Raw genomic sequence first — 27,991 nt, 5'->3', positions numbered from 1 at the left:
TTTTAATGATTCTATGATATTTTTTTTAAACAATGTTCAATTTCATATTAATTACTATATAGTATAGTAATATTGGTATATAGTACTTTACAATATTCCTAGTAATTTTATTCATGTACAAGATGTATCATATAAACATATACATACCTATATTATAACAATATCTTAAATTTTATCTAAATACTTTCAAACTATTTGCATGACATTAAATAAGAAGTTGATGAATTCACTACTCATTTGATTTCAAGCCAAGCTTGCTCTTGATACAAGAAAAAAGTTTAAGAACTAACTATGTCTTGATTTATTGTATTACGTTCGTCAAATGTTTGCAATAAGAAATAATAAGACATTGACGTATTAATGATCTAGAAATTGAAAGATATACTTTGTTATCTGTTTTTTAAAAAGTATCAATTTGAAAGATAAAATTTTCCAATAAATGATATCAAGTATATAATTGTACCCTTTTTTTTTTACCTTAATAAAGATATTCAACGAAATATGTGAAAAATGACATGATATGAGTACAATCGGTTTTTGCGTTAATATTACCAAAACATCTTTCATAAGCATTGTATTTTCGCTGTATTCGTACCATTTGCTGCAATATACACTTCGTTGAAATGCTTCACTCTAAATGTAAATCAATATATGAAATTATGATAAATATTAAATAAAGAAAAAAGTATATATACATATATACATGTAATAACATGGGACTTACTTCATCAGTGAACAGGAGGTAATAAAACAATGACAAAATTTCATATAAATATGCGATTTATTTAAGTGGAAGTAAAGAACGTAGAATCGAATAAGCTACATGTTAATATGAATTTTTTTCATTGTTTGGTATCTCCTGCCCACCGATGAAATAGGTCCCATATTTTATGAAACATCCTATATATATATATATATATTTAAAATATATATATATATATTTTTTTTTTTATACGATAACCATACATACTTCTGAAACAATAATACTTCCATACCAGGAATACATAAACGCTTGAATAGTTTTTAATAATCCATAAATCACAAATATAAGCATTTTACCTATAGTCATTTCTGTCTTAATAACAAAAGTATATTTTTATATATGAATAACACATTAAACAAAATAATAAATATATCAAGCTGTAGCTAACTTAAAGGGGGGAAAAAAATAATTATTTACCTGAAGCGCTTGAAATATTAAGGCACACAAAACGATAGCGTTAGTCAACATTAAGTCAAGCACAATGGGTCCATAAATTTGTTGGATAATATCGCGACAACGTAATAATCGTATTTGCTTCTTGATGCAATTATATAAGGTGGTCTTAAATTCGCTAGAAGATTTAAAAGTGTTTTCACATTCGAAGGACATAGCACGTAACAGCCCAATCATTTGAAATAAATAAAAACCATAAGATGAATCAACACCGCCCGTAACAAATATAATAAACCAAACGCATTGTGTCTCAAACAAAAACTGTATTTGATAAATTAATCCGGGTGTTCCATCAATCCATGGAAAATTTGTAAGAAATGGAAGACTATAATGTTTAGGTTCTACACCTTTGATTCCTTCGTATCCAATTATTATAATTGGTGCAAAAATATACAAGCTCATAGTGCCCAATATTAAATAATATACCATATATGCTGGATATCGGAATAAATTTATCGTCGATAGAACGATGGGTCTAAATGTCGAATTTTCAAGTACTTCATTGTACATTAATTCGAGCGTACTATGTAGTTCATAGAATTGTTTCCGATATATGATGAACATAAATGCCTGAAAGGAAAAAAAAAAAAAAAAAAAGCATTATAAGTTCATTAGTTAAGTATTTGAATATCGATTAGGCTTACCTTAACAATCATCAAAGAGAAACTACCAACCAAACTTAAGCTTTTTGTAAAAACACTCAAATTGTTGATATTATATAAACAGAATCTCACTACACCAAAAAACATAATAAAACTAGTTAATAACGTTAAAACGGGCAACTGTCGATAGAGAATAGAACTTTCAATCATAGGATATATTCCTCCAAGTAGAAGCATGCGTTTTACAAAACGAGCATAAGCTCGATACATTTCCAGTTTTGTCATCGTTATACACAAATAGTAGCAATTTCTCTGAAATCAATGTCTAACGATACGGTAAAGATACAGTCGAAAGTAACGTAACGACTATTCGTGATTTCATAAATTTTCATTTGATAAGTATGATAGCGTACATATACGTAACGTTTCGTATCCGTACGCTAAATGTATATGTATACGATCGATATAGAAACATTTAGTAGTTAAGAAAATCTTTGCAAATCGCTGTTCATATCTATTTTAAATAAAGAAACTCTAGGAGGATCCAATTTACCATATACGTTGGTCTGTAATACGATCTCAGTTCGAACAAATCTATTATCTTACCAACTTATATGGAGATTGAACGAATAAAATGATTTCAACCTACATTGAAAGTATTTCTAAATTCTACTTAAAAACTACTGCATATCCCGATAATGAAATTCATTAAATGGATTTTATGTCAACATTTTTTTTAATTTTTTGTAAGTATATAAAAATAATTATAATATACTTTGGTTCAATTATTACGAGAAGGCACATAACTTTTATGTTCTATATAAAATAAAGAAATTAATTATAACAAAATATAAGAATAATTTAAAATAATCACTTATAAATATTATTACGATTAGTGGCAGTTTCTAATTGTTAATAATCAAAAGATGTGACATACTTTTTAGTTAGTACAGTAATATGATTAAACAAATTAACATAATCATATTTAATCTGTCAACGTTATATATATACTCCTCTTTCATATATTTTTATAAAAATATATCAATTTAAACCTTTGTATTTTGTAAAAAGATTATATAAAACACGAAGTGTGGATTTCAAGTCCAAATTTACAATATCTGTAAAGATAAGAAAATAATTAAAACATAAAAAATTAAAATATTAATAAATATTTTAATAAGTTACTAATCTTCTTCTAATACTTTAATAAGTTACTAACCTTCGGGTCTTGCCTTAGGTTTAGGTAATCCTATATCTTGCATAATATCAAACGCAAAAGAAACATTATGAACTTTTTGATCATGCGTTTTTGGTGTCAAATGAAAACTACCTAATGGAACAAAAAATCCCTCCAAGAGTCCTAGTAATAATGTCAAAAAGACTCCATCATGAAATTGTGTATCAAGATCTGTTACTTCCAAATGCACTTTGCTTAAATGTTTATTAGCAAAAGTAATCAAAGACTGCAATAAAAATATTATAATTAGATATTTCAAATGATTTATATAAAACGTCTTCAGAATAGATAAACTTACTTTTTTAACAACTGCAAGTTTATCTGGTGCATGATCGAATAATGTGTCAAATGCATCTCTTTCGCAACGCATCCCTAAATCATCATAAATAGAAGTAATTTCTTCTCGTACCGTTCTATGCATTAATTGGCCATCTTTTTTTTTCACCACTACCATTTGAACTGCTACTCTTTCTGGTAATCTGACAGGTGCTCGAAACTGTCGTGCTAAACCAACTAATATATGTAAGATAGGGACAATATTTTTTGAACGAACAGATTCAACGCTCCACTTATAAGGTGGATATCGTCCCAATATACGATTTATAGCTCCTAAAACAACAGCCAACTTTTGTTTCTGCCCTTCTTCTGATTGTGTAACTTCCGGCACATCTAATTTCTCTCCAGTCAATTTCTCTAAAAATAATTTCAACTTTATTTTATATTAAACATAGATATAGTAATAATACAAAAAATAGGAATAAAAACAATTAAAATTTTAAATAATAACCATACCTAAAAGCTTTTGCAATACTTGTCCATCATATAGATCTTCTACGATATCTTTTACAATAATACGTTGATTAGCTAGTTCATCATTAATCCATTCTAATAGAACATATATAAGTTCTTGAAGTTTTGAATCTTCTAATGATCTTGGTTCTATCATTGAACGTTCTTCATTCTCATCGAGAGCATATTCTTCTGGTGGCATATCGGGTGTAGCAGCATATCCAGGAGAATCAATAGCATATTTACCTTCTTCTTGAACTTCTTGCACTAAAACAAAAATAAACTTTATAAATAAGAACATAATATTAATATAGTAATATATATAAATAATTAACATCGTTAATATTAAAATAATAATAATAAGTGTACGTGTCAATCAATTGTTATATAAATAAAAATTTATATAAATAAAAATTATGACTTATAATTTATATATATATATATATATATATATAAAATTAAATTAAATTATAATTTATATATATATATATATATATATATTTATTTATTTATTATATATATTTATTTATTATATATATTTAAATATTTATTTATATAAAACTTGATTGACATATCCGACATAGCAAGTAAATATAAATAAGTAGATTTTTTTCACAATATTTATTTGAATATGTATTTATTTGAATATGTTTTTTTATTGAATATGTATTTGAAATGTTAATATATACGAATCGTCTCCAAATAAGGGAAGTATTTAATGTATAGGTATGATGTCATGTACAATTTTATATATCCAAGTCATACCTTCTTTGATTCTTTTTTTTCGACCAAGAGTTCCAATTTTATCCCAAAAACTTTCTTCTTTTTCATCTTTTTTAGATGAAATTGGAGGCCGAGGCGATTTCGGACGAGGGGATGCCATTATCCCAATTTTATAATTTATATCTATAATAAAACGTAATATAACATTTACTAAAATTTTCTATACTAACAATAACACCACCGATCGCTAATCATTTATGATCATACAGCAAACTCAGACGATCGTTGAGTTTGGTTGAAATAGAACGCAATATTGTGCGCCCGCGCGTTTTATTTTTCCAATTTTCAAAAAAGGCGCGTATTTTGAAATGATATTAAACTTTTACCAAAATAACTAACAAATAATAATTTAAAAAAATGTCAAATTGTTACTAAAATTAAAATATATATCAAGGAATAAAAACTTACCTTTACATTGTTCGTTAGTATGTTTTTGATTGTTTTCTATGTCTAATGTAATTTCTTTTTTGACATCATACTGTATTTCATACTTCTTACATTCCTTTTTACGAATAACTCCAATTACTTTGGGAAGATCTTTTGTTTCAGAAAGAATCATTTCGTTTTGATAACTATCGCTAATTAACAAATCTTTTTCTTCTTCCATTTTTAACGATATTATTTTTAACGATATTATTATTATTTTTTTTTATGTATTTATATCCTCCTAAACAAAATAATATTTAATTTATTTTAATGAAATTCGATTAAAAAATAATTCGTAATTCTGTAATTACACGATAGATTACTTGAATTCTTACTTATACCTTTTTCAACCGAATCAGTTATGACGGTCAAAGGAAACTTGACATCCGCACATGATAAGAGATTATTGTTCGATTGTGGTTTTTTACAAGCATTAGTAATTTATTCAAAAAAACGCGCGAATCGTTTATCAAATCATTCATTTGAATTATTCGAAAAGTTATCTAAGAAACAACAATATTGAATGCATCGTATCATATTCCATTGTTTATACAAAATAAATAAAATATTGATATAATCAGTAATATCATATTATTGATAATATTAAATTATTTTTTTCCATAGCTATTATATTATACTTAAATAAAATATTTTTTTTCTTTATTATTTTTTATTCTTTCCAAAAAAACGTGGCAGATGGCAGTGAAATAGTATAAATGGTAATCTAACCTATTTCAAATATTCAAATAATAAAATGATATGAAGTGCAAATTTAATTGTAAAAGAGTAACGAAGTTTAACTAAACATAGTTAATAGGTTTTATTTCTGCTAACCTATAAAAGTATAATATAACACTTTTAATATGTTGATATTTATACGGCGTTATGAAAAAAATATAATTTTTCGATTGTCGAAAGTATTTAATTCGACTTCAACATCGAATCAAACAGATACAGAAACTAATACAAAAGGTATGTTTTATTATATTATAATTTAATTTGAAATTCATAAGTATTTCTTTTATCGATGCTAAATTTTAATAAATTTTTGTATTCGTAGAATTTCGTGTATTAGAATTAATACCACGGAAAAATAAAATTAACAAAGTACAGAGACAAGACCATTCACTGCCTTCAAGATGTGACAAAATGTCTTTTGATCAAGATTGGCCATCAGTTTGGTCTGGTGCTCGTTCTTTTAATCCCTACGTTGTTCCACTTCCTTTACATCAAGGTTATGTAAAAGGTAAAAAAATACCTCCTGGTAAATATGGAAATGCAGAACTTCTAAAAATACCTAATTTTTTACATCTTACACCACCTGCGATAAAAAGACATTGTGAGGTCTTAAAACAATTTTGCACTAGCTGGCCTAAAGAATTAGATACAGACGAAGAATGTAATCGACATTTTCCACTCGATATAATTACGTCAGATTATTGTTATTCTTCTCCTACAATAAGAGAGCCACTTGCAAGAATTGTAAGCTTAAAAGTAAATTTAAATTCTCTTATCTTGGATAGTCATGCTAAAGATAAACTACTTAGATTAGTTGGAAATAAATATAATCCAGAAACAAATATAATAACAATAACAGCTGATAGATGTCCAACCAGGAAACAAAATTTGGAATATATTGAATATCTACTTGTAGCATTATTTCATGAATCCTGGGTAAGTCATAAAATATAATATTTATAGTTTCCTCCATTCTTTATAAATTTTTCTATAGATTCTACACAGAATTTGTAACGATCAATTTTTTACAAATACTTATTAATAAAATGATATATTTAGCATATCGAAGCTTGGGAAGCTGAAAAGTCTGAAGCTGATATGGAATATTATGATTGGGATAAAAGTAAAAGTCGTCAAAATTTGATTGCATTACACAGCTGGCCAGAATCATCTACTGATGTAGATATTGAAACTATTCCTTCTGGTGTAGAATATAAGGTTGCTGTGTCAGAACTCATAAATCAAGGAGAAGATCAATATGCATTAAACAAATATAAAGAAGCAGTCAAAAATATACTTCATCTGAAATGTATTAATCGAAATTAAAATAAAAAGTTATATACGAAATTATGTATGATAAAATTTTGTTAATTTTATATTATTGTCATTTTATTAATTTAAAATATTGTAAAACTATATATAATTGTTATAAGGTTTAAAATAATATACTTTCAATGACATTAATATTATAATTTTATAATTTAATGACATTGAACTTACTTTCTCTCACTAATATTTTATGTTAAAAAGAAATATCTGTTTTTATTTCTTAATCAAATAAGAAATACAAAAATATGAAATAAAATCAACAATACAAGAAAAAATAATACTATGTATATACGCAGTTAACAATGCATGTAATACGTATGACCGTCACAGTAGATATATTCCAATTACTATAGATTTATATATAATTAGAATACATACTGCATGACCAACAACTAGAGCATGTAATGATTTGAAACAACATAATTATGCACAATGATACGCATTAAATGTATTTATAAATATATCTGCATTTCAAAAAATCTGTACTGTCCACTAATACTCGATATGTGAAATCATACGATATAAGGAGAAAAATTGAAAGAAAATTTGATTCTTTAACAATAGAATGCTACGAATAGTAATTTTAATAGTATTAGAATTATCTTGTTTTATTGTTGATTCTAAAGAGGAATCACATATTTCTTATCTACCAAAAAATGTCAACAATCCAAATTTACGTTTTTCAACAGTGAATAATCCATCATCTTGCAAAAATCTTGCTATTTGTTACCTAAACGAAATGTTTGATATATCATATAGAAGAAAATCGGATATGCATTTTCCATCTATTCAAAAAGAATATGGTAAAAAAGAAACCAATCTTCAAGCAAGAAGTTATTACAATGGTTTCGGAGCACCTGCTACAGCTACGTATTATCCGTAAGTTAATGTTTTAATATTTTAAAAACTCATTTATATTAACCATTTATATAATATTTTTAGATACATGTAAAAGTGAGCTCATAGTTTAGATTTATTACACTTTAATGTATTTCATTATGGATATTTTATTCCAGTGCATATAAACACATGTTAGAATTTAATTATATAAATAAAAATTTAATATTTTAGCATCCGAGCTAAAAGAATCATGTACATATTTCAGGATTTTTGATCCAATTACTGTTTTAGCATCATTAGCATTTTTAGCATTTTTATTGCAATCCTTTGCATCGTTATTTGATCATTCAAGATCCATTGTACCAACAATAATTAATAGTCGTGAATCATCTTCACAATTGAAAAATGTGGGAATTACAAGACGTATACTACATGCATTGGATAATTATGTAAGTACCTTTTCATTTTTACTTACACAGACATATTAATTAATGTTAATTATGTTAACATACCTGTGCTGCAGGAGAACCTTAATGAAGGCTCAATTGAAGATGATCAAATAAACACAGTACCTATATAAGCTAATACAAGATAAAATATATTTATAAAAAAGATATAAAAATATTTTACTAAAACACAGTATATAATATTTATACAGATAGTACTTAGATGTAAAAAATTTTATAATTATAAAAATTATCATTCGCAAAGAAATCTAATGCATTATAATAATGCTTGTATTAAATTTTTTTGTTCCTTTTCTCTTTTGTATTTAATTTATTCTTGACATTGTTATTTATAAAATATTAATTTCGTCAAAATTATACATATTTTTACATATTCTATATTGTCACACTCAAATGTCAACTCATAATAATATATCATTATATACAACTATTTTAATCAACATTAGGTAATTTATTGGATTGTACATTTATAAATTTTTACATTATTAATACTATGAAACTGCACATAATATATATAAATATAAGTATTATGAAATATGCATATAAAGAAATATTAAAGCTATAATGTGCAACTTATGTAATAATAATCTACAGAATGATACTTTATTGTTAATACATTGAATGTGAAAAATAATATGTAAGCAGCATCAAATAATAAAATATTTTCTTTCAAAGAATGATAATGAACTATATTTCAGTCTTATCTCCGAATGTAATATTTGAATTTAATTATAGCAGCCATTAATTAATTTTGCAGATAAATAATAATTACCTAATTCATTTTTAAAATTTCAAATTTATTAGGTTATAAAGAAAATTATTTTTATAAATTAAATAAAAGATGTTATTATGTATATTTAAAAAGTATATAAATACAATATATGAAGTAGAATTAATATAAAAATTCTATTGATATGTTAAATTCATTGTCAATAAATTTAAAATTCTCTCATCATGTTACTATAATCATGTCTGTATTAAATTTCATTACCAACATAGTAAATAGAAAATATATATGTATATCAACAAACAAATTTTGCTTTATTACATACATATAAAATTTACTTCAATGTACTAACTTTTTTATAATTATTATTACAATCATGTTTTAGGTGGAGTTGATGTACATCTGTAAAAATAAAAATCACAATTTTATTGGAGTATATTGAAATTATATGACTATGAGAATCCATTAATATCTCTTTAACCATAAATAATTTGAAATATATTTTCAAAGTATCACTTACTTCTGTCTTGGTTTTTGATAAGGATGTGTAGACCCAAGTCCACGTCTTTCTTTTGTTCTTAGTAACTTTAATGGTATATCTCCTGATGTTATTTTAGATTGTTCTTTGAAGACACATGGCGATGCTTTAATCTTGTCCACTTTTAAGTTATTTAGAATAGCAATACTTTTAGCACTCATAACAGAATGTTGTTTTTGTGTATGCTTGTTCTCTTTACCTGGTGATCCTACCATATGACTGAAAATTTTTTGTTTTTGTGACAATTTCTTGAACTGTTTTGAAGACATTTTATTATTTGTATGATTTCTATCTGAAAGTATATGCTTTTTTGCTTTATTCTGTAAAGGTGATGGATCATTTAAATCATTTTTATTTATGTTTTGTATTGAGTTCTGTTCAGTATTTATCATTGAAATGGTTTCATTTTTTTCATCTAATGTAATGGTTGTATTTAAAACTTCTACTGTGTTTCCAGTATCACAAGTGTTTAAATTAAAAGTTGTACTTAAAACGTCCTGCGTACTTCGTCCAGTATGCTCTCCTTCACAAATAACTGATTCTGTAAATATTGGCACTTGATTATTAAGGGGATCTTTTAACTGAGGTACACTTAAACACGATAAGGTATAAAAATCTTTTTCTTCATCAATCATTTCTGAATCAGACCATTTAATATTTCTAACACCTTCAAGTGATTTAATTAACTGTTTAAATTCTTCTTTCATGTCCTTTGTCATTATCCCATAACCACACATCATACTATAATAACTTTGTAATGTTGGACTTAATAATTTAATTATACTGCACGTAGAATGTAATTCACATTGTTGTAAACTAGAAATTTTCTTAACATGTTCGTATTGCTGTTGCATTATGCATTTATCTATCTCTTGAATTTTAGCAGCATTTATGTCTGTCAATTTTTCATTCATATTTTTAAATAAAATTTCTGCATTTATTTTTTGCATCTCTTCTTCTACTGCACATAATTCTTTCCAGATTCCTTCCATTTGTGTTTTTAAGGAATTCCGTTGTCGCTTAAAATAATCTAAAGATTTGTTTACTCTTGTTTTTCCACTTGCATTTTGTTCTTCAGAAGATAAAATATTCACAGCTGCTGTTAAATTATGTAGCCTTTGATCGGCAACCTTTTTATAATGCATTCTACAGCACAAAATCTTGTCTGCACTTTCCAAAGATAACATCTTATCGCTTAATGATTTTTTCTTATTAAACAGGTCCAATAATTTATCACTTATTTCTGATAAATTATCATCTACCTTTTCAATAACTTTGGTTTCCTTTGATTCAGTTGGTATTTGTACTAAACCACTTTCATAAGCTACTAACTGTTGTTTTAAGAAATTAATTTCCTTCTTTTGTTCCTCTACTATTTTAATATAACCAGATATATACATTTCGCAAGATACAATGTTCTTCTTAATGCATGTCTTAATTTTCTTAGCTCTATTTGCATATCTGAGGGTGTTATAAGTATCTTCATAATTGATATTAGAAGGTGATATATTAGCAATCATGACAGTTTGGCAATTACCACCAAGAGAATCCTTTAATAGACGAGTGAGTTTTGAATCTCGATATGGTATATGCCTAACACCATCAGCTAAATTATTAATACAGTTTCCAAGTGCCAATAAGGACTTATTTATGTTGGCACCTTCTTTAAATCGAGCTCCTTTACATCCTGTAACTGATGCTCTTTCGGATCCAGCTAAATCAATCATAGACAGTTTTACATGTCTGATCTGACCATTCAACTTATTAGTAATTTGAATATAAACTTGAAAAACTGCATGACTTCGACTGCTTTCTTGATTTGCATCTGTAGGATGTTGAGTACGATTTTTATTACCCTTTGCTAATAAAGATAATAATTCTTCTGCATTCTGTATAGGAATAATTTTAAGTCCTGCTACAATAACTTCACATCTACTGTCTTCTCGTAAATGCAATTGTTCAGACTTATGTAACAAATCTTGAACATTTTCATTATAAATTTCTAAATACGAAACACCTAAATTAAATTCATAATGTCTACTTTGACTTTCTATTTGAGAAAAAAGTTCTGCTACGGTACGATAAGTTATACCAGGATCATTTGTGCTACCCAACATGGTATGAGTTTTCCCAGCACCCGTTGCACCATATGCGAACACAGAACAATTATAACCATTTAAAAGACTAGATATTAAATCTTTTGTAGTTCCTTCGAATATATCGTTATTTGTAGAAGATTCACCAAAAATTTTATCAAAAATAAATTGTAATTCTTTGTTTTGTTTTTTTAGTAAATCACGACCTTTCTGTACAACGCCTTGATAATAAAAAGGATTTTCTTTTTCCTTTGGGTCAAATATTAACATTTTGTCATCAAGAATATTTACTATTGTCTTAGAATTAAGTTGCAACTCGTTAACATTATGTGGTCGAACTCGTATTATTACTTTAATATTTGTCTCAGATTTACTCTTGTTTTGCGATAATGATGCGACGCTTCCACTTGTACTTACTTTTGACACATTTCCAGACAATCGTTTTTTAGCAAATTTTCTTACTTTGTTCGGCGAAAATGCCTTAGTTTGATCTTTCTTATTGTATACCATAATGATTAATCCGAGAAAAATTATTCTTAATAATCTAACACTTTTTCAGTGATATTTCGTACAAACGAAAAAATAATCTTCATTAACAGTTTAACTGTATCAATAATGTTCGTCAATTCTTATTCAAATTCCATTAATACTTTTAAAGAGGTAATATCTCTTTCTCTCTCTCCCTATCTGTTCTTCTCGAATTCTTCATTTAATTGCACTAATTATATAAAAAATGTATTACGTTTCACTCAATTTTTCATCATTAACTGCTGTGAACCGTTAATACTATACGCTAAGCTTTAAAATTCAAATCGGTGCAGTTCTACCAATCTTATATCGTTATCGAAAATATCTATATCACGAATTACTATAAAAATATCTGGTAATATTCTACTTATTATATAGAAAATCAAGAAATTTTTTTCTTTTGAAATTAACACGAACTAAAAGAAATTAGCGGTTTATATCCAATGAGGAAACGTTAAAAGTTTCTAGAATTATTCTATAAATGACATTTAATTAAGGAACAATATAATGAACATAAATATAAGTTCCTTCTCTATTTACGTTAAAAATATTCATTTATAAAATTTCATTTTGTATACAAATAATAAACATTTAATTATAAAAGTCATTTCTAAAAATTCCTAGATTTTTATCACTTCCTGAAATATCTGACCAATGATCACGTACTTCCGGTACGGTAGTGTTTAAGTAAGATTTTTGAAATTAAACGGATCTTGAGCATAGTAATAGAGATCAAACCAAACAAAACGGTTTTTGAAATTTACTTGAATGAAGTGATATTCATATATTGAATCATGGATTGGTTACATGTTATTATTGAATGGGTAAGAAATTACCTTAAATTGTCTATAAATTAATTAAAATTTGATAAAAAATGAGTTGTGATTTATATTTAAATTTACTATCATTATTTGTAATAATTATGTTTATATTTTTTACGAATTTAACAATTAAAAAGATTATAACATTTTTATGTGATTTTCTTTAATTATATTCACTATAATTCTTAATTCACACGTTATATTTCAGATTAATTGTTTAAATGTATTAGAAACACCAATTACAGAAATACAAGAATTACAAGAGAAACAATTGTATGGACAGTTAATTAAATCATTGTAAGTATCATCTACAATGCAAAAGTTATATACTTTGTTATATAATAAATTTTACTCACAAGTATAAAATATATATTAATTGAGAGCTACAAGAGATGTCAAGTATCAAATTGTTCTTATTTGTATATTAAATGTAATCATTGTTTATAGGTCTTTGAGGAAGGATATAAATGGATCCAATGATAAAGATATCCTTATCACATTTATTAAAGGTAAGTAGATGTATATATATTATAATTTAAAAATAAGTATATATTTGCGAAATTTTTAAAATATTCTTTTCATTGAAATTATATTCCATTTAGATGAATTTCCTGAATTTCAAATTAATAAAGATAAAGATTATCAATATCCTGAAGATGTATATATTATATCGTTATTACTATCTTATGCATGTCAAAATGTTACTTATCATCAACCAATGTGTACAAAGTTACAACAAGAAATACAAATTAAAATCAAATCTTTTCTTGAAATAGTATTACCTTATGGAAAATCTATTTCTATTGAAATATTAAGAGATGCTATCATGGAGTTAACAGATTCTGAGAATAAAAATATATTGAAAACACCAAATACACGTCCTCTTAAAGAATTTTTTAGTTCTCCAGTAATACGTTCCGCTCAAAGTCACAGAATATTAAACGAAAGAAATCATGAATTAAGACTTTTAAAATCAGAATTAGAAGTGGAGAGGTTTGAAAAAGCAGATCTTCAAGAAGATTTAAAAATTGAGCAAAACAAAGTACAGAGTTTATTGAAACAATTAGAAGAAAAATCTGTAGAAATAAAAAATTTAAAAGAAGAAAAAATAAAATTTGTATCTCCACGATCTTGTAAAAAAGGGAAGAATACATTGTACAATGAAGATTATTATAAACGAGAAATAAATAAATTGGAAAATCAATTGATCCAATATCAAGATAGTATTATAAAGTTAGAAGACCATAAAACTACTATTGCAGAAAAATTAACATTTGTAGAGAAAAAAAATGTAAGTCTTAATGACAAATGTAATGACTTAGAAAGATTCATAGAAGTATTAACAACAGAGATGGAGTCGAAAAACAAAGAAATAATAGATCTTAAAATTAGTAATGAAGATTTACGTACACATTTAAGAAAATTAAATGGAACATCAGTAGAAGACAGTTTTGAAATCGATGGTATTGTATCAGAAAATTCTTTTTTGATGCCTTTAAATACAAGTGAAACTTTAAGTTCTGTGATTGACATTCAACTTCAAGAAGCAAAAAATGAAAATATTTTATTAAAGACACAACTTAATCAGTTAAAGGATAAATTCGAAATGACTTCGAAAGAACATGAAAATTCTATGCAGTTAATTTCAACTTTGCAAAATGAAGTGAAAATGTTAAATGATATACAAATAGAATTAAGTAATGCTCAAAAAAAGATATTGTCTTTAGAGGAAAATAACAAAGCTTTGCAAGATTATAAAATATTACTTAATAATCAATGTAAGAGTTTAGAAGATTTATTAGTACATAAAGACGAACTTCTACTGCAAGGTGACAAATATGAAAAAGAATTACATGAAAAAATAGAAAATTTGAACAAAGCATTACATGTTGAAACTGTAAAATCTTCTGATTTAAAAACTGCTCTAGTCCAAGTAGAATGCCTTGCAAAAGAACATGACAATATTTTAAAATTGATTGAATCTAAGGATACTGAAATAAGTACTTTACATTTGAATATAAAAAACTTAAATGTGGAAAAAGATCGTTTAATCCACATACAGAAAGAAAGTGATAATAAGACAAAAGAATCTATTATAAAATTAGAAACGCAATTATTAAATAAACAACATTTATTAGAACAATTGAATATAGAAATAAAATTAAAAGATGAAACAATAATGATATTACGATCGCAAGTAGATAAATTGTCTAAAGAAACAATTGCATCAGAAATGAAAATGAAAGAAATTATTATAAATATTCATAAAGTAAAATCTATTCAGGATAATGTATTAACGAAACAAGAAAAAGCTTTAAAAGAAAAATTCCTACAATTAGAACACATGCTAACTCAGCTTAATCAGGCAAAAGAAATGCTTTGTTTACAGTTTGAAAATGAAAAATCATTAAAAATTAATTTAGAATGTAAACTTACTAACAAAGATATTATAATTACTGATTTAGAGAATGATATTAGTGAATTGCAAGAGTCTCTTAAAGTAAAAACTGATGAACTTAATACATATAAAGAATGTCATAGTACTGCAAATAAAAAAAATAAAGAAATTGTGAAAACGTGCAAAGAATTAAAAGATTATATTACAAAATTGAAGTCTACATCTTCACAACTTTCAGATTATACACATGCATATGACAATATTGTAGAGAATATATCAAATACTTCACAGATAAATGATGATGATGAATTCAATATTATATCAGATATAATGCTCTTTGCTATAGATGATATCAAAGCAATTAAAGAAAACGTATTATGTTTTTCTACAAAAAATAAAAATTTAGAAAAAATCATAAATGATCAAAACAAGATTATAAATGAAAATGCAGAAGTTCAAAATGAAAATACAATATTGAAGCAGAAGGTACGAGATTTTGAAATGTTAGAACAAAATTGTAAGAGTTATATTCAAAATAGCATTAAAGAAAAGGAAAAACTACAAGAGATTATATCAAAAGTTGTTTTATCATTGGGAAATTCGAATGACTCATTTATTTCTTTAAAACAAAAATGGAATGAAGCATTAAATGAATTTAATAATTTATCTATCATTAACAATCTTAAATGTCAGGATATAGAACAATTACAAACAAAAAAGAAAACTCTCCAAAAAATGTTTAATGAATATGATATTAATCATTTTCAAACTATTAAATCTGTAGTTGACATTTTATGGAAAAAAATTTATAATATGGAGCAAAAATTAATGGACACTTATTTACAATGTTTAAATGATAATAAAAAAAATTTTACCATTGAATGTAATATAGAAGAAAATTATGTTAAAGAGGAAGAAATAATGAAAGAATTAGAAAACATTGGCAATATGTGCAATGATATTACTAAAACTGAAAAAGAGTTAGAAGTTTTTATGCATTCAATTAATTCGTATAAAAAAGATTGTGTAGCTAGTCAAGTTAAACAACAAATTGGTAGTGAAAAAAAACTGCAATTACAAATTGATCAATTAACAAAAGAAAAAAAAGAAATGAAGAATAAATTAGATATAATGAGAGTAAGAAATGCAAAATTAGAAAGAACTTTGGAAGAACTTAGAATTGAAAATAAGAAGAATAAAGAAGAAACACATCATAAATCTCAACTGAGTAATTTAGATGATTTGAAGAAGCAAATTACACAGTTAAAGCAAGATAATTTATTGTTACAAGAAGAAAGAGATAAATTACATGAAGAGTTACAAGAGTATGCTAAAAAGAAAATGTCTGAAATTCAATTAAAGGAGATTCATAGTAAATATGAAATGAAATTAGAAGAAATGAAGCAACAAATGGTAAGTTACTAATAAAGTTACTAAGTAATATTATTTTTTAATTATCATCATATACTTCTAAATATTGATTATTTCCCAGAAAATAGCTTATAATGAGCAAGTAATGAAATTAAACAAAGAACAAGAAAAAGCTATAGAAGGAAAAGTAGAACAATTACAGTCAAAATTGGAACAGCAATGTCAGAAGCATAAAGAGGAAATAACTATATATAAAACACATGTCAATGAATTAAATTCACAGTTTTGGAATGTTGGAGAAAGATTATTAACTGCACAGCAAGAAAAACACGAAGTTCTACAACAATTGAACGAACTTAAGGTTAAATTACAGAATCAAATAGAACAAAGAACCACAAACTTTTCTATACATCATAGAACTATTAAGTAAGTTTTTAAAAGAAAGAATAATATTTTGAAATTGATCATTTGTTTATTGTATCATTAGTAATACTTTATAAATTTTGATAATCAATTAATTTCTTTCAATTCTTGATAATCAAGTCATTTTTTTTTCAATAGATTAGAAAAACAAGAAATTCCTTCAGAAAATAGTATGCAAGAGAAATCACATATAGTTACAAAAGTATTGACAGAAGAGAATACATATGAAAAACAAAATAGTGCGAGAAATATGCATGCTATGGTCAATGCCTTTAATGCAGAGGATGAAGAAGGAGAAGTTTTTGATAATATTTACTTAGGTAAAAAAGTAACTTATTTAAAAATTATAATATTGCTAAACTACATATAAACATTATAAAATATTATTAGTTTTACTCATATAATGTAATTAATAAAATATAGTATTATTTTTAGTATATAAATGTATTCATATATTAATTTTATACAGCGGATATGAAAGAAGGTCATGGTTTTCCTACAGTAGACTTTGATCGTCTATCTGCATTACAAATGAGAAATTCCCTTTGCAAACCACATTTGAAATCATCTTATCCAGCTGAAACACAATTTCAACCATTATTTTTTACTGAAGAAGAAATAAAAGTAAGTATTTTAACTAATATATATATATATATACATATTATTGTAATATGTACTTCTTTTATCTTGTGCTCTGTAACATATATATATATATATTTATAATATAATATATATTGGTTTTAAATGTTTAACAATATTCTCTTTATTGTAAACATGACTGTGTCGTTTTTTTAGACGGGTTCAGTTTCAGAAGATGTATTTAATGATAGTCTCAGTCAAAGCCTCCTTCCTGAACAAAAAACTAAAAGAAAAGATAGAACACAAGTAAGCATACTTTTATTTCTTTCTTTCACCTGATGTATCTTGTTCCCTTTTTGTTTGTGCAATTGTTTGATTGATATATTGTAGACGTCCTATAAAAAACCAGGTCCTCCAACACCTAGCAAAAATGGAGGCAGATTATCTTTACATGTAAGGAATATTTTTTTATAATCATATTTTTATTGACGAATTGATTAATTAATCTTTAATAATTATAAATAACTACAAATATTTTTGAGATCTTTTAAAAAATAGTTATTGTTTTAATTTTCATAAATTTATTTTATTATTATAATTTATATAAATTTTAGGGTAATGAATTAAGAAGCCCAAATTCAAGAATTTTGAAAGAACGAAATGCTGATAGAAGGGCAACAGCAACACCGCGTCGAAGTAAAGGAATATTTAATCTAAGACGTCAAGATGAGGTAAAAAATGATATAATTAATAAAAATTATTAAAATAATAAAAAGCTAAAGTAACATAGAATACTCATTTATTATTTTAAATAATTCTTTTATGTAATTTAAATTACAATTGTGTTAGTCATCAATCAATATTAGTCACAAATCAATATTTACCTTTAAATTATTATGATATATAATAAGCAAATATTTAACAGAATTTTTCAGGTACGCCTAGAACACGAAAATTAAGTAATATGTTTCGGAAGCAACGTACAACTTTGGATTAATAATAATGGACGCAAATGTAAAAAAGAAGATACTTTTTAAGATAGCTGAAACGGGCAAGAATGAAAATCAAGTAAGACAAATGTACACATTCCGTATATTTTGTATTTTCTTTTTTGTTTTCTTTTTTTACAATGATGTACAAAATATGTGAATAGATTAATATAATATAAGTAGAATGATAATAATCGTATACACTATTGATAAATTTGTCATTAATATTGGAAAAACTTATTTAGACAAATCATTAAATACTTTGGCAATAACAAGGATAGATTTAAGTTTTTTATCAAATATAACATAATGATTTTTATATAATGTCATATGAACGAAATTTATATTATAGAAAAGTCAGTCAGTATTTAGAAATCGTATAACAAAAATTATTAACGATTTTTTTTAAAGAGATACATAGTTTGTTAACTACTTGCATTTAAAAAGGGTCCCCATGTATAGCATGCCCTCATGCGTGTATACATACATATGTATGTTGTTTCGAATTTATATATTGATGTATTATATTTTTTAATTCATCCGCTTATTCTGAATCAGATTCCTGTATAGTAAATAATTACAGTACGTCAAAATCTTAAATATCAAAATTATTTTAACTAATAATATATCTTGTAAAGAAATATACTGTATGTCAAATAGTCTTATATAATATATTAAATAATTCATATAATTATTTTTTTAAAGAAAAATAATAAATTAAAACGCACATAAGACTATAAACATAAGTTTAAGTATCGCCAGAGTATATGTGTAAATACATCTTCTTATGGAGTCAATGGCATAATAATATAAATAATAAACAAATAAAATTGCAATATATTAAAATTATGAACATATTTTGTACTTACCATATATTGACCTTCAATATATCGACCCGAATTTCTAGATGTTCTACGTAATTCTCTTGGTTCGGAATGCTCTTGATTTCGCCTCCTTTTAAAAAAATAAAGAAAAAAAGAAAGTTGAAAATAAATTATAATTTTTAAATCATTTAAAGAATATTTATATAATATTTACTCACGGCCTCGATTGTATTTGCAAAGTTTTAAGACGAGTATCTATATCCTGTGAAGGACTTGTCGATACGTCTTCTGCCATGGATGCTGGAGACGTTTGTACTAATCCTGATTCTGTTGTCTCATAATATGTATTTGATTTAGAACCACGTGTTATCGAAATTTTTGTAACTGGTAATCTGAAAGTATATAATACAAATTAATACAAATTTAATAATTGAAATAAAAAATTAATATTATATATTGTTATATATCATTTATATTACAAAATGATTGACGAACATACATCGTTCATATTTACTTTTATTGCAAAAAATGTGAACAAATTTTACTTACTGACTTTTCCGTGGACCACGTTTTTTCTTGTGTTTGCTGAAAGATAATTCATAATGATCAAAATAGATTATGCTTATATAATATTGGAATAAAGGGACAAAAATTTAATATTGATATTATTGATAAATGCATTATTAAATATTTTCTATTTAATAGTAAAACAGATCTACGTAAATTTTATATTATCTATATGTATATGTATATATATGTATGTGTGTGCGTGTATATATATATATATATATATATATATATATTATACATATACGTATATTAACACATTTTTATATTATTAAAAACTGTAACTGTATAATTAATTTGTGTGTGTATATATGTATAAATAAATAAATAAATAAATAAATATATATATATATATATATATATATATATATATATATATAAATTAACATTTATGTTACTTACAGAATTAACCCAAGAAGTAAAACAAAATATGTGTAAGGTAACGATTATAGAGAACGGCGTGTTGTACATATCTGAAACTATTCCAATTTAGGAAATGTGAAACAATGGGTTAATTCTGTCACATTTCCCATATAATTTATTAAATTTGAAAAATGCATAGCATGCTCATTAATGTCAATTTCCAATTGCTTAAACATAGGATTTGGGAACTCTGGGAATAGAAGGTCTCATTTAAATTAATATTACATATGTTTTGTATCTATCACCAATTTGTATTATTGATATATAAACAGGATACAAAGTTTAAACTTACTTGGTTTTAAATATGTATGTTGGATAAGAATACACACATCGTTCTCTATGTACTATTTTTTTCACTTTGTCCAAAAATATTATAATTCACTATTATTTTTCTTCTGTTGTTGTTATCTTAATTCTAATTTAATGTTGACTTTTTTTTTTATATAAATTGATTCTAAAGCAGGCACCAGGTATAATTAATGTCATCAATTTCTTATATAATTTTTGCCCCTTATATATATTAACACATATTTTATTTTATATTATTTAAAATTGTAATTGTAGATCGCTTAACAATCAGGTAGCCTGCAACAAGCAGTTTATCAAAGATTACTACCCATGCAAGAGAATACTATCATAATACTAGTTTAGTTAGAATCAAGCAAAAACAAGCAACTGCAAATATAAATAATAAATTCTTTCAGACATTTTTAATAGAATTTGATTATAATGAAAGACCACTTGTTCAAATTACTAAACTATAAGCAAATTTTCAATAGTTCAAATAGCATTTATAAATATATTCAAACAATTCTTTTAGTAAAAATTAAAAAATATATATAATTTCTGAAATACATATATTTTCCATAAGACAAGTATTTCAAATTGAGTAATTAATAACAAGTGAAATTAATTGATTTAGTATCATATTCCAATTTATTTTATTCATATTATAGATTCATATAGATTCATATTCAGTGCACATAAATTAGTAGGATCTTCTATCCTACTGCATACATTGTGCTCACTGATTTGAATATATTATATTTATGTACACATATTTCTAACAATAAACAATAATTATGTATTATGTATAAAAACAAAATATAATTTATATTTTATATTATTCAAAATAGTAAATTTTGTTTTGAAAGATTGTGATTATGTACCTATTAAGTCATAATCAAAAACTGAATGAAATAGTAAATAAATAAAATAGATAAATTTTAATTATAAAAAATTATAAAATAATAATAATTTTTCAAATAATATTGTAAAAATTATTTATAAAAATTTACTATAATGAATATAAATGATAAATAAAATTTATACAGATGTATAATCTGTGTTTGTTTTATAGATACGTATTTTTATAGATATGTATTTATAGATATGTATACATATACATATATATATACATATACATATACATATACATATATATACATACATACATACATACATACACACACACATACATATATATATATATATATATAAAGTAGTTAGGCATATTTAGTAAAACAGCACATTCAAAATGTTTTGAAATATAATAAAGCATCAATAGATACAAAAACAGCAAAATTAAAGATAAAGTAAAATAAATATGTATATTTACATTCAATTATATAATTTTATGTGATTAAAATAATAATGCAGAAGGAAAATGCACCATAACTAAATGCTACTATTTGCCGTTTGCAATAATATTATTTAATTATGTTAATTAATCAGTATATTTAAAAAGCTGTTAAATGAAATGTTAGCCTTTTTATTGCAATGGTGATTTAACAAGATTAAGAAAATTCATAAAAGATTACTATTTTATTTAAAAAAAGCAATTGGTTGCATTTGCATTCGATTCTACATTATTAATAATTACAATAGAAAAAGATAAAAAAAATGCTTAAATTTAAAACAGATCTTAAATACACCTAACTTACCCTGAAAATTCATGATCGGAACCTTCATCGGCTTCATCCGCATCTTCTTCCTCTGCAAAATAAATAATATCGTATATATTACTAATGTATTAAAAATATATATAATATATATTTTAAAAACATAAAATTTTAACTGACCGGCTAAATGATCCTTTTTACGTCTTGTGTATGCCCGTTTACTTGTTACTGGAACTTGATCAGTCTCTCCATGCAAAAGACTATTTCTATATAAAAGTAATGGTTGCCAATCTTCTCCTCGTGAAGAAGGCATACCAGCTTGTAATCTTCTATCTAAGAAATTTAATCTGAAAAGAACACAACAATATTAGATTAATCAATAAAAAAAAACAAATATTTTATACCAAATAATATGTTATAAATAATGCTTACACAACGCGTTTATCCTGTTTTAACAATTTGTTTGTAAATTCCGATAAAATTTCTAAGAAAGAAAGATTAGGTGGTGGACCAGTTGGATCTTGCTCTATACCATCTGGAGGAGTAATAGCAAATAAAACTCCTGCTCTATGTAAAGCTGTAATTGCTTCGCGATTTTTGACGGCATCCAAACCAAATGATAAAGCAAATCGTTTAGCCAATTCCTAAAAGTTTCAAATATAATCAATTATTATGTCATATGTTAATGTATGTTAAAATAAAAACTTTTTTTTTTATTTATTATTTCTTAATATGTATAAAGTAACAATTATTATAAAACAAACCTTAATTGCAATGAACTCCTCGCTATTTCTATTAACCTTGCCTTTTTCCATAACGATTTCATTATATAAAATATTTAAACTGTGCTGCATTGTTAAAGCACAATTCGTTTTATTAATGTCTCTGGCTTTACCTAAGGTAGTTTTTATTATATCTCCATAATCATTATAATATTTTACATAATGCTTAAATACATCAGCTGCTGCTTTTGTTGGAATCATATTATAAACGATAAGTTTACAATAACCAGCTAGAAAATTTCGTCTTTTATGTAATTCTTCGATCTTTGAATGCTCATCATGTTCATCTGTAATTATAACAAAGATTAATTTTTTTAGATTGAAGAAAGTTATACATTCTTTAGTAATATAAATAAATAATTACCATCTTCCTCTTCACAAAAAACATATTCTTGTATAAATCGATTAAGCATGTTTTGCATTGCTTGGTCGGGTTCATATACTAATTGAGACATTAATATATTAGGATGAGTAGCCAATTGATTACAAAATACTACTAGTAAATCACATATCGTATTATACGCTTCCTCTCTTAGAATTGGCGGCGTTGGCTGTTTAATATTAATTTATTGTATATATATATATATATATATATATATGCAGCGCGCGCGCGCGCGCACATACACACACACAGTATTTCTTTTAGTAATTAAATATTATATGTGATAATAAACTTACCACTGTGCCATTATCACTACTAACAAAATGACGCATAGAAGCCATAAATGAATGTAGGCGCTCCTTCAATTGACGACATTCATCTTCTCCACGATTTCCTGAATCAGCAGCTTCCATCAAATGATGTTGACCCCATAAGATAGCGAAAAAACATGCACTAATACAATACTTCACAGCTTCATGAGGTAAACACCTGAAAAAAGTGGAATTTTGTATAAAATCAAAGATTATTTACTGGTTAAATCCAACAAGTAAAAAATAATACTTTGAAGGATCTTTTGCATCTTCAATGTCTTTATATAAGGAATCCCATATTCCCCAAGGGTTCATGTTATGACAAGAATAAAATATAGATACTTTTTTTAATGATTGAACAACATTGAATATTTCATCTTCATCTGGTTCTTCATCTCCTTCTATTAAATTTCTATATTCATCTATTGCCTCTTTATACTTATTTACAATAGAATCAATTAAAGTTGAGCGTGCCACGTCGCATCTGTAAAATTTATTTCCGAAAGTTTTCAATATGTTATTTTTTTATAAAATATAAAACTTTCTAATCATTAAATGTACCTTGTGAAGATTGCATGACCATCAACACACATATTTTCCAAAGTTTTAGCTGCAGTATCAAGAACTTCGGTATCATGTATTTTTTCAACAATTGCATGAATTTTGGTTAATAAAGAATCTAAATTTTGCTCTTGACGTGATTTTGTATAAATATCCAAATCAAAATATTGTGGAATAGCAAGCAGATTTGCTAATTTTTCTGGATCTGCTCTATATTTATCGAGTAGATGTGGCAATGTTTGAATAAAATGTTCCGTTAATCGTTGTTTGTCATCATGTACTTGTTTCAATTCTTTTACAGATAAAATTTTACGTGTTGGACCGCGTCCAACGGGTGCTTCTCCTATTTTTATAGAAGTAATTATTATTGATTATAAAATATAAATTTATATAAATATATTAAAAGATAAATTATATAATTGTATCTAACCTGTTGCTGCTTGTTTTATACAACAAACCATTAATTCAATAAGAGATGTTTCTTTCTGATTATCTAATGCTTCTTCCTCAGGACCAGCTTCTTCTAACAACAAATCTGTCATACATTCCCAATCTTTCATCATTTGATTAGTTTCAATTAAAGAATCAACTAGATATGCTCCATGTTCATGAAGTTCAGATTCAATAAAAAATAGTACAAGATCACGTATCAATGGAGTATTTGGTAAACGTTTCTTGCCACGTTTTGTTTTTACCCCAGCGATGGCTTCATCATCTGGTCTGAACAAACGTTCATTTAAAAATTCTCCTGCTGCTTGTGCGACAGCACGATGAGATGAATAAACAAGTTCATAGACATGTTCACAATCTTTATCTGTAAGAATTTCTCTATGATGTTTTAAAATAGATATAACTAGTTTCACAGCTTGCACTGCTACATCATATTCTTTATCTAATGTCATAGCAACAATTCTATCCTTAAATTTACTAGTAAATAATTCAAGCTTTGTTTTTAACTCTTCAGAAGCATATAAAGGTTGCAATGCTTGAAGACATTTTAATCGAACTTCTCCAACTTTATCATGTAACGTCCAACCTAAAAATTAAATACAAAAATGAGATATTTTTAAATATTATTAAATTATACTCAATTTCTACTAACCAATGTATTTTAAGTATGAATCATCCAAAAAATTTTGATGAAATTTTTTCATCCAAACTCCAATCTCTGCCATACAAATTGCTCGTATTTCTGGTAAAGTATCTCTATATCTATGTACAAATACGGACTTAAACATATACGTAAGCATATTTTTTATCTCATCCATATTCTCTTCTAATTCTTTTCGTTTAGCCATTAAAGATTCAAGTCTGTCTGCTGCTCTTTTTTCTCGTGCTTTTTGTCTCTCTGCTTCATATTGTCGCTGAGTATTATCCAAATTTATTGAGACAGTTAAAGCAACATCTACTAGAGCAGTCATTAGTTTCATAGCTAAGCATATATAAAATTATAATTAAAATAAATATAACACGCATATAAATATGTATGATATTGTAAATGATTTGAGCTCATAAATATATTTTTCATAAATATTAAGGATATATGTGAAAGTTATCATGCTGCGGCTATGCTTAATTATATTATTATATAATATATATATTATTAAGTTAAATATACATTGAAGTTACACATACCAGCAAGTGTAGCTGTGTGTCTAAATGCTCTTACTTGTGAGTCAGATAAACCTGTTAATAATGAGATGACATTGTCCATCAAAAATTGATCATAAATAATGGAGTATTGACACTGTCGAACTAATATTTGTACAAATTCACAGAAATTTGCTCGAAATTTTTTCCATTGTTGTCCAGTCATAATTAATGGATACTCTCCACTTTCCTATAATGAATTATATATACATTAATAATAATTTGGTAAAAAAAAAAAAAATAATAATAATAATGTATAAAAATATATATACTTCATCAAACTCTTCAGTCATTTTACGTATTATTGCTACATGCTCCATAGTTGCTTGCATTTCTGAAGTAATACGTCCTTTACAACCACTTGCATTGATAAAAAATTGCATTAACATAAGAAGTGCATTTTCTCTATTACTTTTATACTTTTCTATCCAATCGTCCACAATGGTCTACCAACAAAATATTTCTTTAAACAAATATTACACACATTGTCCTTTCTATATTAATAATTAATTTGTGAATAACATACAGTAAGGGACGAACGATTATTTCTAATAACATAATAAAGACTAGCTTCATCCTCTAAACTATGAGAATGATGTATACGTCTTCCACGGCCACGTCCACCTCCTCGACCTCTACTAGTAGTTGTTGGAATAAAATCTGTGTCAATTTCCTTGTATTTTGGTTGTTGTATAGAGCCTCCTTGATTGTTGTATGGAAACAAAAGTTAATTAAACTTTCTATGTTATTTATAACTAATTTTTTTACAATTACAAAATATACCTCGTAATCTGGCACGTGTATTCCGTGTAATTCTCATATTAGCAGGTGTCGCAGGTGTCATTGGTTGTTCAAATTGCACTTGATTATCAAAATTGGTAGATTGTTCTTGATATTGTTGTTGTGATGTGCCAGGAGAACTATAACTTTCAGAAGAATAATGCTCAGGCCTAGAAAAACCAACATATAAAACAAAAATATCATTGTAAAAATACTATTGGTACATTTATACTATTTTAACAATTATAAATATGTATTTACGTGGGATTATGGACTGGTGTTCGAGATACATTATTATAGGATGTATATGAAGAATATGATTCATTTGCATCAGCAGTATTATCATTTGATGGAGTCATGGGTGTCATAGGTGCCTCATATTCTGGAGGTACCGGATCATCCATACGTATTCTTTTACCACCTCTTCTATGCATCATTATGACAATTCTTGTACCTTTCTACAACAAATCTTAAACAAAATTAATATACAAAATATATATGTGAAATATAATTAATACATAAGGCTGATTTTTTAATTGATAATATGTATATATACAACACAATGTATATATAATACACAATTGTAAATTATAAACATAATATTTCAAACCTTTATGAAGTCCTCGGATCATCCGGAAACTAAATAATTCCAAATGTTCGAAATTTCTTTAGCTTCTAAGACAACTTATACAAATACGATTATATTTATAAAATTACTGTAATATACTTTAAATAAAATAATTTTTAAATGTTACAGCTAACTATAAAACTCATATTTAATGTCATATATACATATGTATATATTTTGATATTTGACTTGATATGACTCAATAACTCAAATGCGCGTGAGCAGTTGTGATACTAGATGGGAAAAAACATAGAATGCAGTAGTTACCTATTTTGATTGGCTGAT

At 25.5% G+C, this 27,991-nt stretch overlaps 7 protein-coding genes across 13 annotated transcripts; 3 read left to right on the top strand and 4 right to left on the bottom strand.

Annotated features, from left to right (window-relative positions):
• Positions 1 to 3: 3 nt before the first annotated feature.
• On the bottom strand, positions 4 to 2,388 carry LOC124951017 (odorant receptor 82a-like). Of its 2 annotated transcripts, XM_047498694.1 has the most exons (5): positions 1,861 to 2,388; positions 1,181 to 1,786; positions 971 to 1,075; positions 478 to 633; positions 4 to 365 (listed from the first exon to the last, which is right to left on the bottom strand). In XM_047498694.1, exons 1-5 carry the CDS (start codon positions 2,101 to 2,103, stop codon positions 279 to 281), a joined length of 1,197 nt encoding a protein of 398 aa, XP_047354650.1. In that variant the 5' UTR covers positions 2,104 to 2,388; the 3' UTR covers positions 4 to 278. The 2 variants fall into 2 exon arrangements, with proteins under 2 accessions (XP_047354650.1, XP_047354649.1); XM_047498693.1 differs by having other exon boundaries at positions 5 to 633.
• Positions 2,389 to 2,537: 149 nt separating this feature from the next.
• LOC124951018 (beta-parvin) lies at positions 2,538 to 4,866 on the bottom strand. The gene is made up of 5 exons (XM_047498695.1): positions 4,610 to 4,866; positions 3,848 to 4,111; positions 3,354 to 3,748; positions 3,038 to 3,281; positions 2,538 to 2,936 (listed from the first exon to the last, which is right to left on the bottom strand). The coding sequence occupies exons 1-5, from the start codon at positions 4,725 to 4,727 to the stop codon at positions 2,860 to 2,862; spliced, it is 1,098 nt and encodes a 365-aa protein (XP_047354651.1). The 5' UTR covers positions 4,728 to 4,866; the 3' UTR covers positions 2,538 to 2,859.
• An 860-nt stretch (positions 4,867 to 5,726) lies between these two features.
• On the top strand, positions 5,727 to 7,138 carry LOC124950856 (28S ribosomal protein S35, mitochondrial). The gene is made up of 3 exons (XM_047498254.1): positions 5,727 to 6,025; positions 6,114 to 6,727; positions 6,851 to 7,138. Exons 1-3 carry the CDS (start codon positions 5,917 to 5,919, stop codon positions 7,115 to 7,117), a joined length of 990 nt encoding a protein of 329 aa, XP_047354210.1. The 5' UTR covers positions 5,727 to 5,916; the 3' UTR covers positions 7,118 to 7,138.
• Positions 7,139 to 7,290: 152 nt separating this feature from the next.
• LOC124951077 lies at positions 7,291 to 9,189 on the top strand. Of its 2 annotated transcripts, none has more exons than XM_047498855.1 (3): positions 7,291 to 7,999; positions 8,226 to 8,409; positions 8,500 to 9,189. In XM_047498855.1, the coding sequence occupies exons 1-3, from the start codon at positions 7,686 to 7,688 to the stop codon at positions 8,521 to 8,523; spliced, it is 522 nt and encodes a 173-aa protein (XP_047354811.1). In that variant the 5' UTR covers positions 7,291 to 7,685; the 3' UTR covers positions 8,524 to 9,189. The 2 variants fall into 2 exon arrangements, with proteins under 2 accessions (XP_047354811.1, XP_047354810.1); XM_047498854.1 differs by having other exon boundaries at positions 8,484 to 9,189.
• A 53-nt stretch (positions 9,190 to 9,242) lies between these two features.
• Positions 9,243 to 12,581, bottom strand: LOC124951074 (kinesin-like protein KIF18A). Its single transcript, XM_047498853.1, has 2 exons — positions 9,675 to 12,581; positions 9,243 to 9,556 (listed from the first exon to the last, which is right to left on the bottom strand). The coding sequence occupies exons 1-2, from the start codon at positions 12,296 to 12,298 to the stop codon at positions 9,529 to 9,531; spliced, it is 2,652 nt and encodes an 883-aa protein (XP_047354809.1). The 5' UTR covers positions 12,299 to 12,581; the 3' UTR covers positions 9,243 to 9,528.
• A 429-nt stretch (positions 12,582 to 13,010) lies between these two features.
• Positions 13,011 to 20,488, top strand: LOC124950880 (CAP-Gly domain-containing linker protein 1). 2 transcript variants are annotated; one of them, XM_047498307.1, is made up of 11 exons: positions 13,011 to 13,140; positions 13,346 to 13,434; positions 13,585 to 13,646; positions 13,740 to 16,948; positions 17,028 to 17,332; positions 17,468 to 17,649; positions 17,799 to 17,953; positions 18,125 to 18,214; positions 18,299 to 18,361; positions 18,523 to 18,639; positions 18,834 to 20,488. In XM_047498307.1, the coding sequence occupies exons 1-11, from the start codon at positions 13,111 to 13,113 to the stop codon at positions 18,903 to 18,905; spliced, it is 4,374 nt and encodes a 1,457-aa protein (XP_047354263.1). In that variant the 5' UTR covers positions 13,011 to 13,110; the 3' UTR covers positions 18,906 to 20,488. The 2 variants fall into 2 exon arrangements, with proteins under 2 accessions (XP_047354263.1, XP_047354264.1); XM_047498308.1 differs by lacking the exon at positions 18,299 to 18,361 and having other exon boundaries at positions 13,073 to 13,140.
• LOC124950881 (cohesin subunit SA-2) lies at positions 18,530 to 27,926 on the bottom strand. Of its 4 annotated transcripts, XM_047498311.1 has the most exons (20): positions 27,689 to 27,924; positions 27,340 to 27,547; positions 27,082 to 27,248; positions 26,825 to 27,000; positions 26,571 to 26,744; positions 26,284 to 26,488; positions 25,751 to 26,080; positions 25,079 to 25,684; positions 24,649 to 24,991; positions 24,338 to 24,571; positions 24,073 to 24,265; positions 23,759 to 23,945; positions 23,377 to 23,681; positions 23,045 to 23,256; positions 22,793 to 22,959; positions 22,655 to 22,706; positions 20,271 to 20,306; positions 19,940 to 20,113; positions 19,767 to 19,851; positions 18,535 to 19,459 (listed from the first exon to the last, which is right to left on the bottom strand). In XM_047498311.1, the coding sequence occupies exons 2-20, from the start codon at positions 27,513 to 27,515 to the stop codon at positions 19,442 to 19,444; spliced, it is 3,840 nt and encodes a 1,279-aa protein (XP_047354267.1). In that variant the 5' UTR covers positions 27,516 to 27,547; positions 27,689 to 27,924; the 3' UTR covers positions 18,535 to 19,441. The 4 variants fall into 4 exon arrangements, 3 of the variants coding, with proteins under 3 accessions (XP_047354265.1, XP_047354266.1, XP_047354267.1); XM_047498309.1 differs by having other exon boundaries at positions 18,530 to 19,851; positions 27,689 to 27,926; XM_047498310.1 differs by having other exon boundaries at positions 18,530 to 19,851; positions 27,340 to 27,536; positions 27,689 to 27,926.
• Positions 27,927 to 27,991: the final 65 nt, after the last annotated feature.

The sequence above is a fragment of the Vespa velutina genome, chromosome 8 (genome assembly GCF_912470025.1).
Source record: "Vespa velutina chromosome 8, iVesVel2.1, whole genome shotgun sequence".
NCBI lineage: Eukaryota > Metazoa > Arthropoda > Insecta > Hymenoptera > Vespidae > Vespa > Vespa velutina.
Note: the sequence above shows the minus strand (reverse complement) of the source record. Positions and strands in the feature narration are given on the sequence as shown.

What these genes read in the sequence shown, in the direction of transcription:
- LOC124951017 (XM_047498693.1), bottom strand. Translation starts at nt 2,103, where the DNA reads ATGACAAAACTGGAAATGTATCGAGCTTATGCTCGTTTTGTAAAACGC. An exon ending in TCTCTTTGATGATTGTTAAG is followed by an intron (nt 1,787 to 1,860) that starts GTAAGCCTAATC and finishes TTTTCCTTTCAG; the next exon opens with GCATTTATGTTCATCATATA. An exon ending in TAATATTTCAAGCGCTTCAG is followed by an intron (nt 1,076 to 1,180) that starts GTAAATAATTAT and finishes TTTGTTATTAAG; the next exon opens with ACAGAAATGACTATAGGTAA.
- LOC124951018 (XM_047498695.1), bottom strand. Translation starts at nt 4,727, where the DNA reads ATGGCATCCCCTCGTCCGAAATCGCCTCGGCCTCCAATTTCATCTAAA. An exon ending in AAAAAAAAGAATCAAAGAAG is followed by an intron (nt 4,112 to 4,609) that starts GTATGACTTGGA and finishes TTTTTGTTTTAG; the next exon opens with TGCAAGAAGTTCAAGAAGAA. An exon ending in ACCTAAGGCAAGACCCGAAG is followed by an intron (nt 2,937 to 3,037) that starts GTTAGTAACTTA and finishes TTATCTTTACAG; the next exon opens with ATATTGTAAATTTGGACTTG.
- LOC124950856 (XM_047498254.1), top strand. Translation starts at nt 5,917, where the DNA reads ATGTTGATATTTATACGGCGTTATGAAAAAAATATAATTTTTCGATTG. An exon ending in TACAGAAACTAATACAAAAG is followed by an intron (nt 6,026 to 6,113) that starts GTATGTTTTATT and finishes TTGTATTCGTAG; the next exon opens with AATTTCGTGTATTAGAATTA. An exon ending in CATTATTTCATGAATCCTGG is followed by an intron (nt 6,728 to 6,850) that starts GTAAGTCATAAA and finishes TGATATATTTAG; the next exon opens with CATATCGAAGCTTGGGAAGC.
- LOC124951077 (XM_047498854.1), top strand. Translation starts at nt 7,686, where the DNA reads ATGCTACGAATAGTAATTTTAATAGTATTAGAATTATCTTGTTTTATT. An exon ending in GCTACAGCTACGTATTATCC is followed by an intron (nt 8,000 to 8,225) that starts GTAAGTTAATGT and finishes TACATATTTCAG; the next exon opens with GATTTTTGATCCAATTACTG. An exon ending in TACATGCATTGGATAATTAT is followed by an intron (nt 8,410 to 8,483) that starts GTAAGTACCTTT and finishes CCTGTGCTGCAG; the next exon opens with GAGAACCTTAATGAAGGCTC.
- LOC124951074 (XM_047498853.1), bottom strand. Translation starts at nt 12,298, where the DNA reads ATGGTATACAATAAGAAAGATCAAACTAAGGCATTTTCGCCGAACAAA. An exon ending in TATCAAAAACCAAGACAGAA is followed by an intron (nt 9,557 to 9,674) that starts GTAAGTGATACT and finishes TTATTTTTACAG; the next exon opens with ATGTACATCAACTCCACCTA.
- LOC124950880 (XM_047498307.1), top strand. Translation starts at nt 13,111, where the DNA reads ATGGATTGGTTACATGTTATTATTGAATGG. An exon ending in GGACAGTTAATTAAATCATT is followed by an intron (nt 13,435 to 13,584) that starts GTAAGTATCATC and finishes CATTGTTTATAG; the next exon opens with GTCTTTGAGGAAGGATATAA. An exon ending in TTACTGAAGAAGAAATAAAA is followed by an intron (nt 17,954 to 18,124) that starts GTAAGTATTTTA and finishes TCGTTTTTTTAG; the next exon opens with ACGGGTTCAGTTTCAGAAGA.
- LOC124950881 (XM_047498309.1), bottom strand. Translation starts at nt 27,515, where the DNA reads ATGATGCATAGAAGAGGTGGTAAAAGAATACGTATGGATGATCCGGTA. An exon ending in ATAATCGTTCGTCCCTTACT is followed by an intron (nt 26,745 to 26,824) that starts GTATGTTATTCA and finishes TTTTGTTGGTAG; the next exon opens with ACCATTGTGGACGATTGGAT. An exon ending in GATGCAAAAGATCCTTCAAA is followed by an intron (nt 24,266 to 24,337) that starts GTATTATTTTTT and finishes CACTTTTTTCAG; the next exon opens with GTGTTTACCTCATGAAGCTG.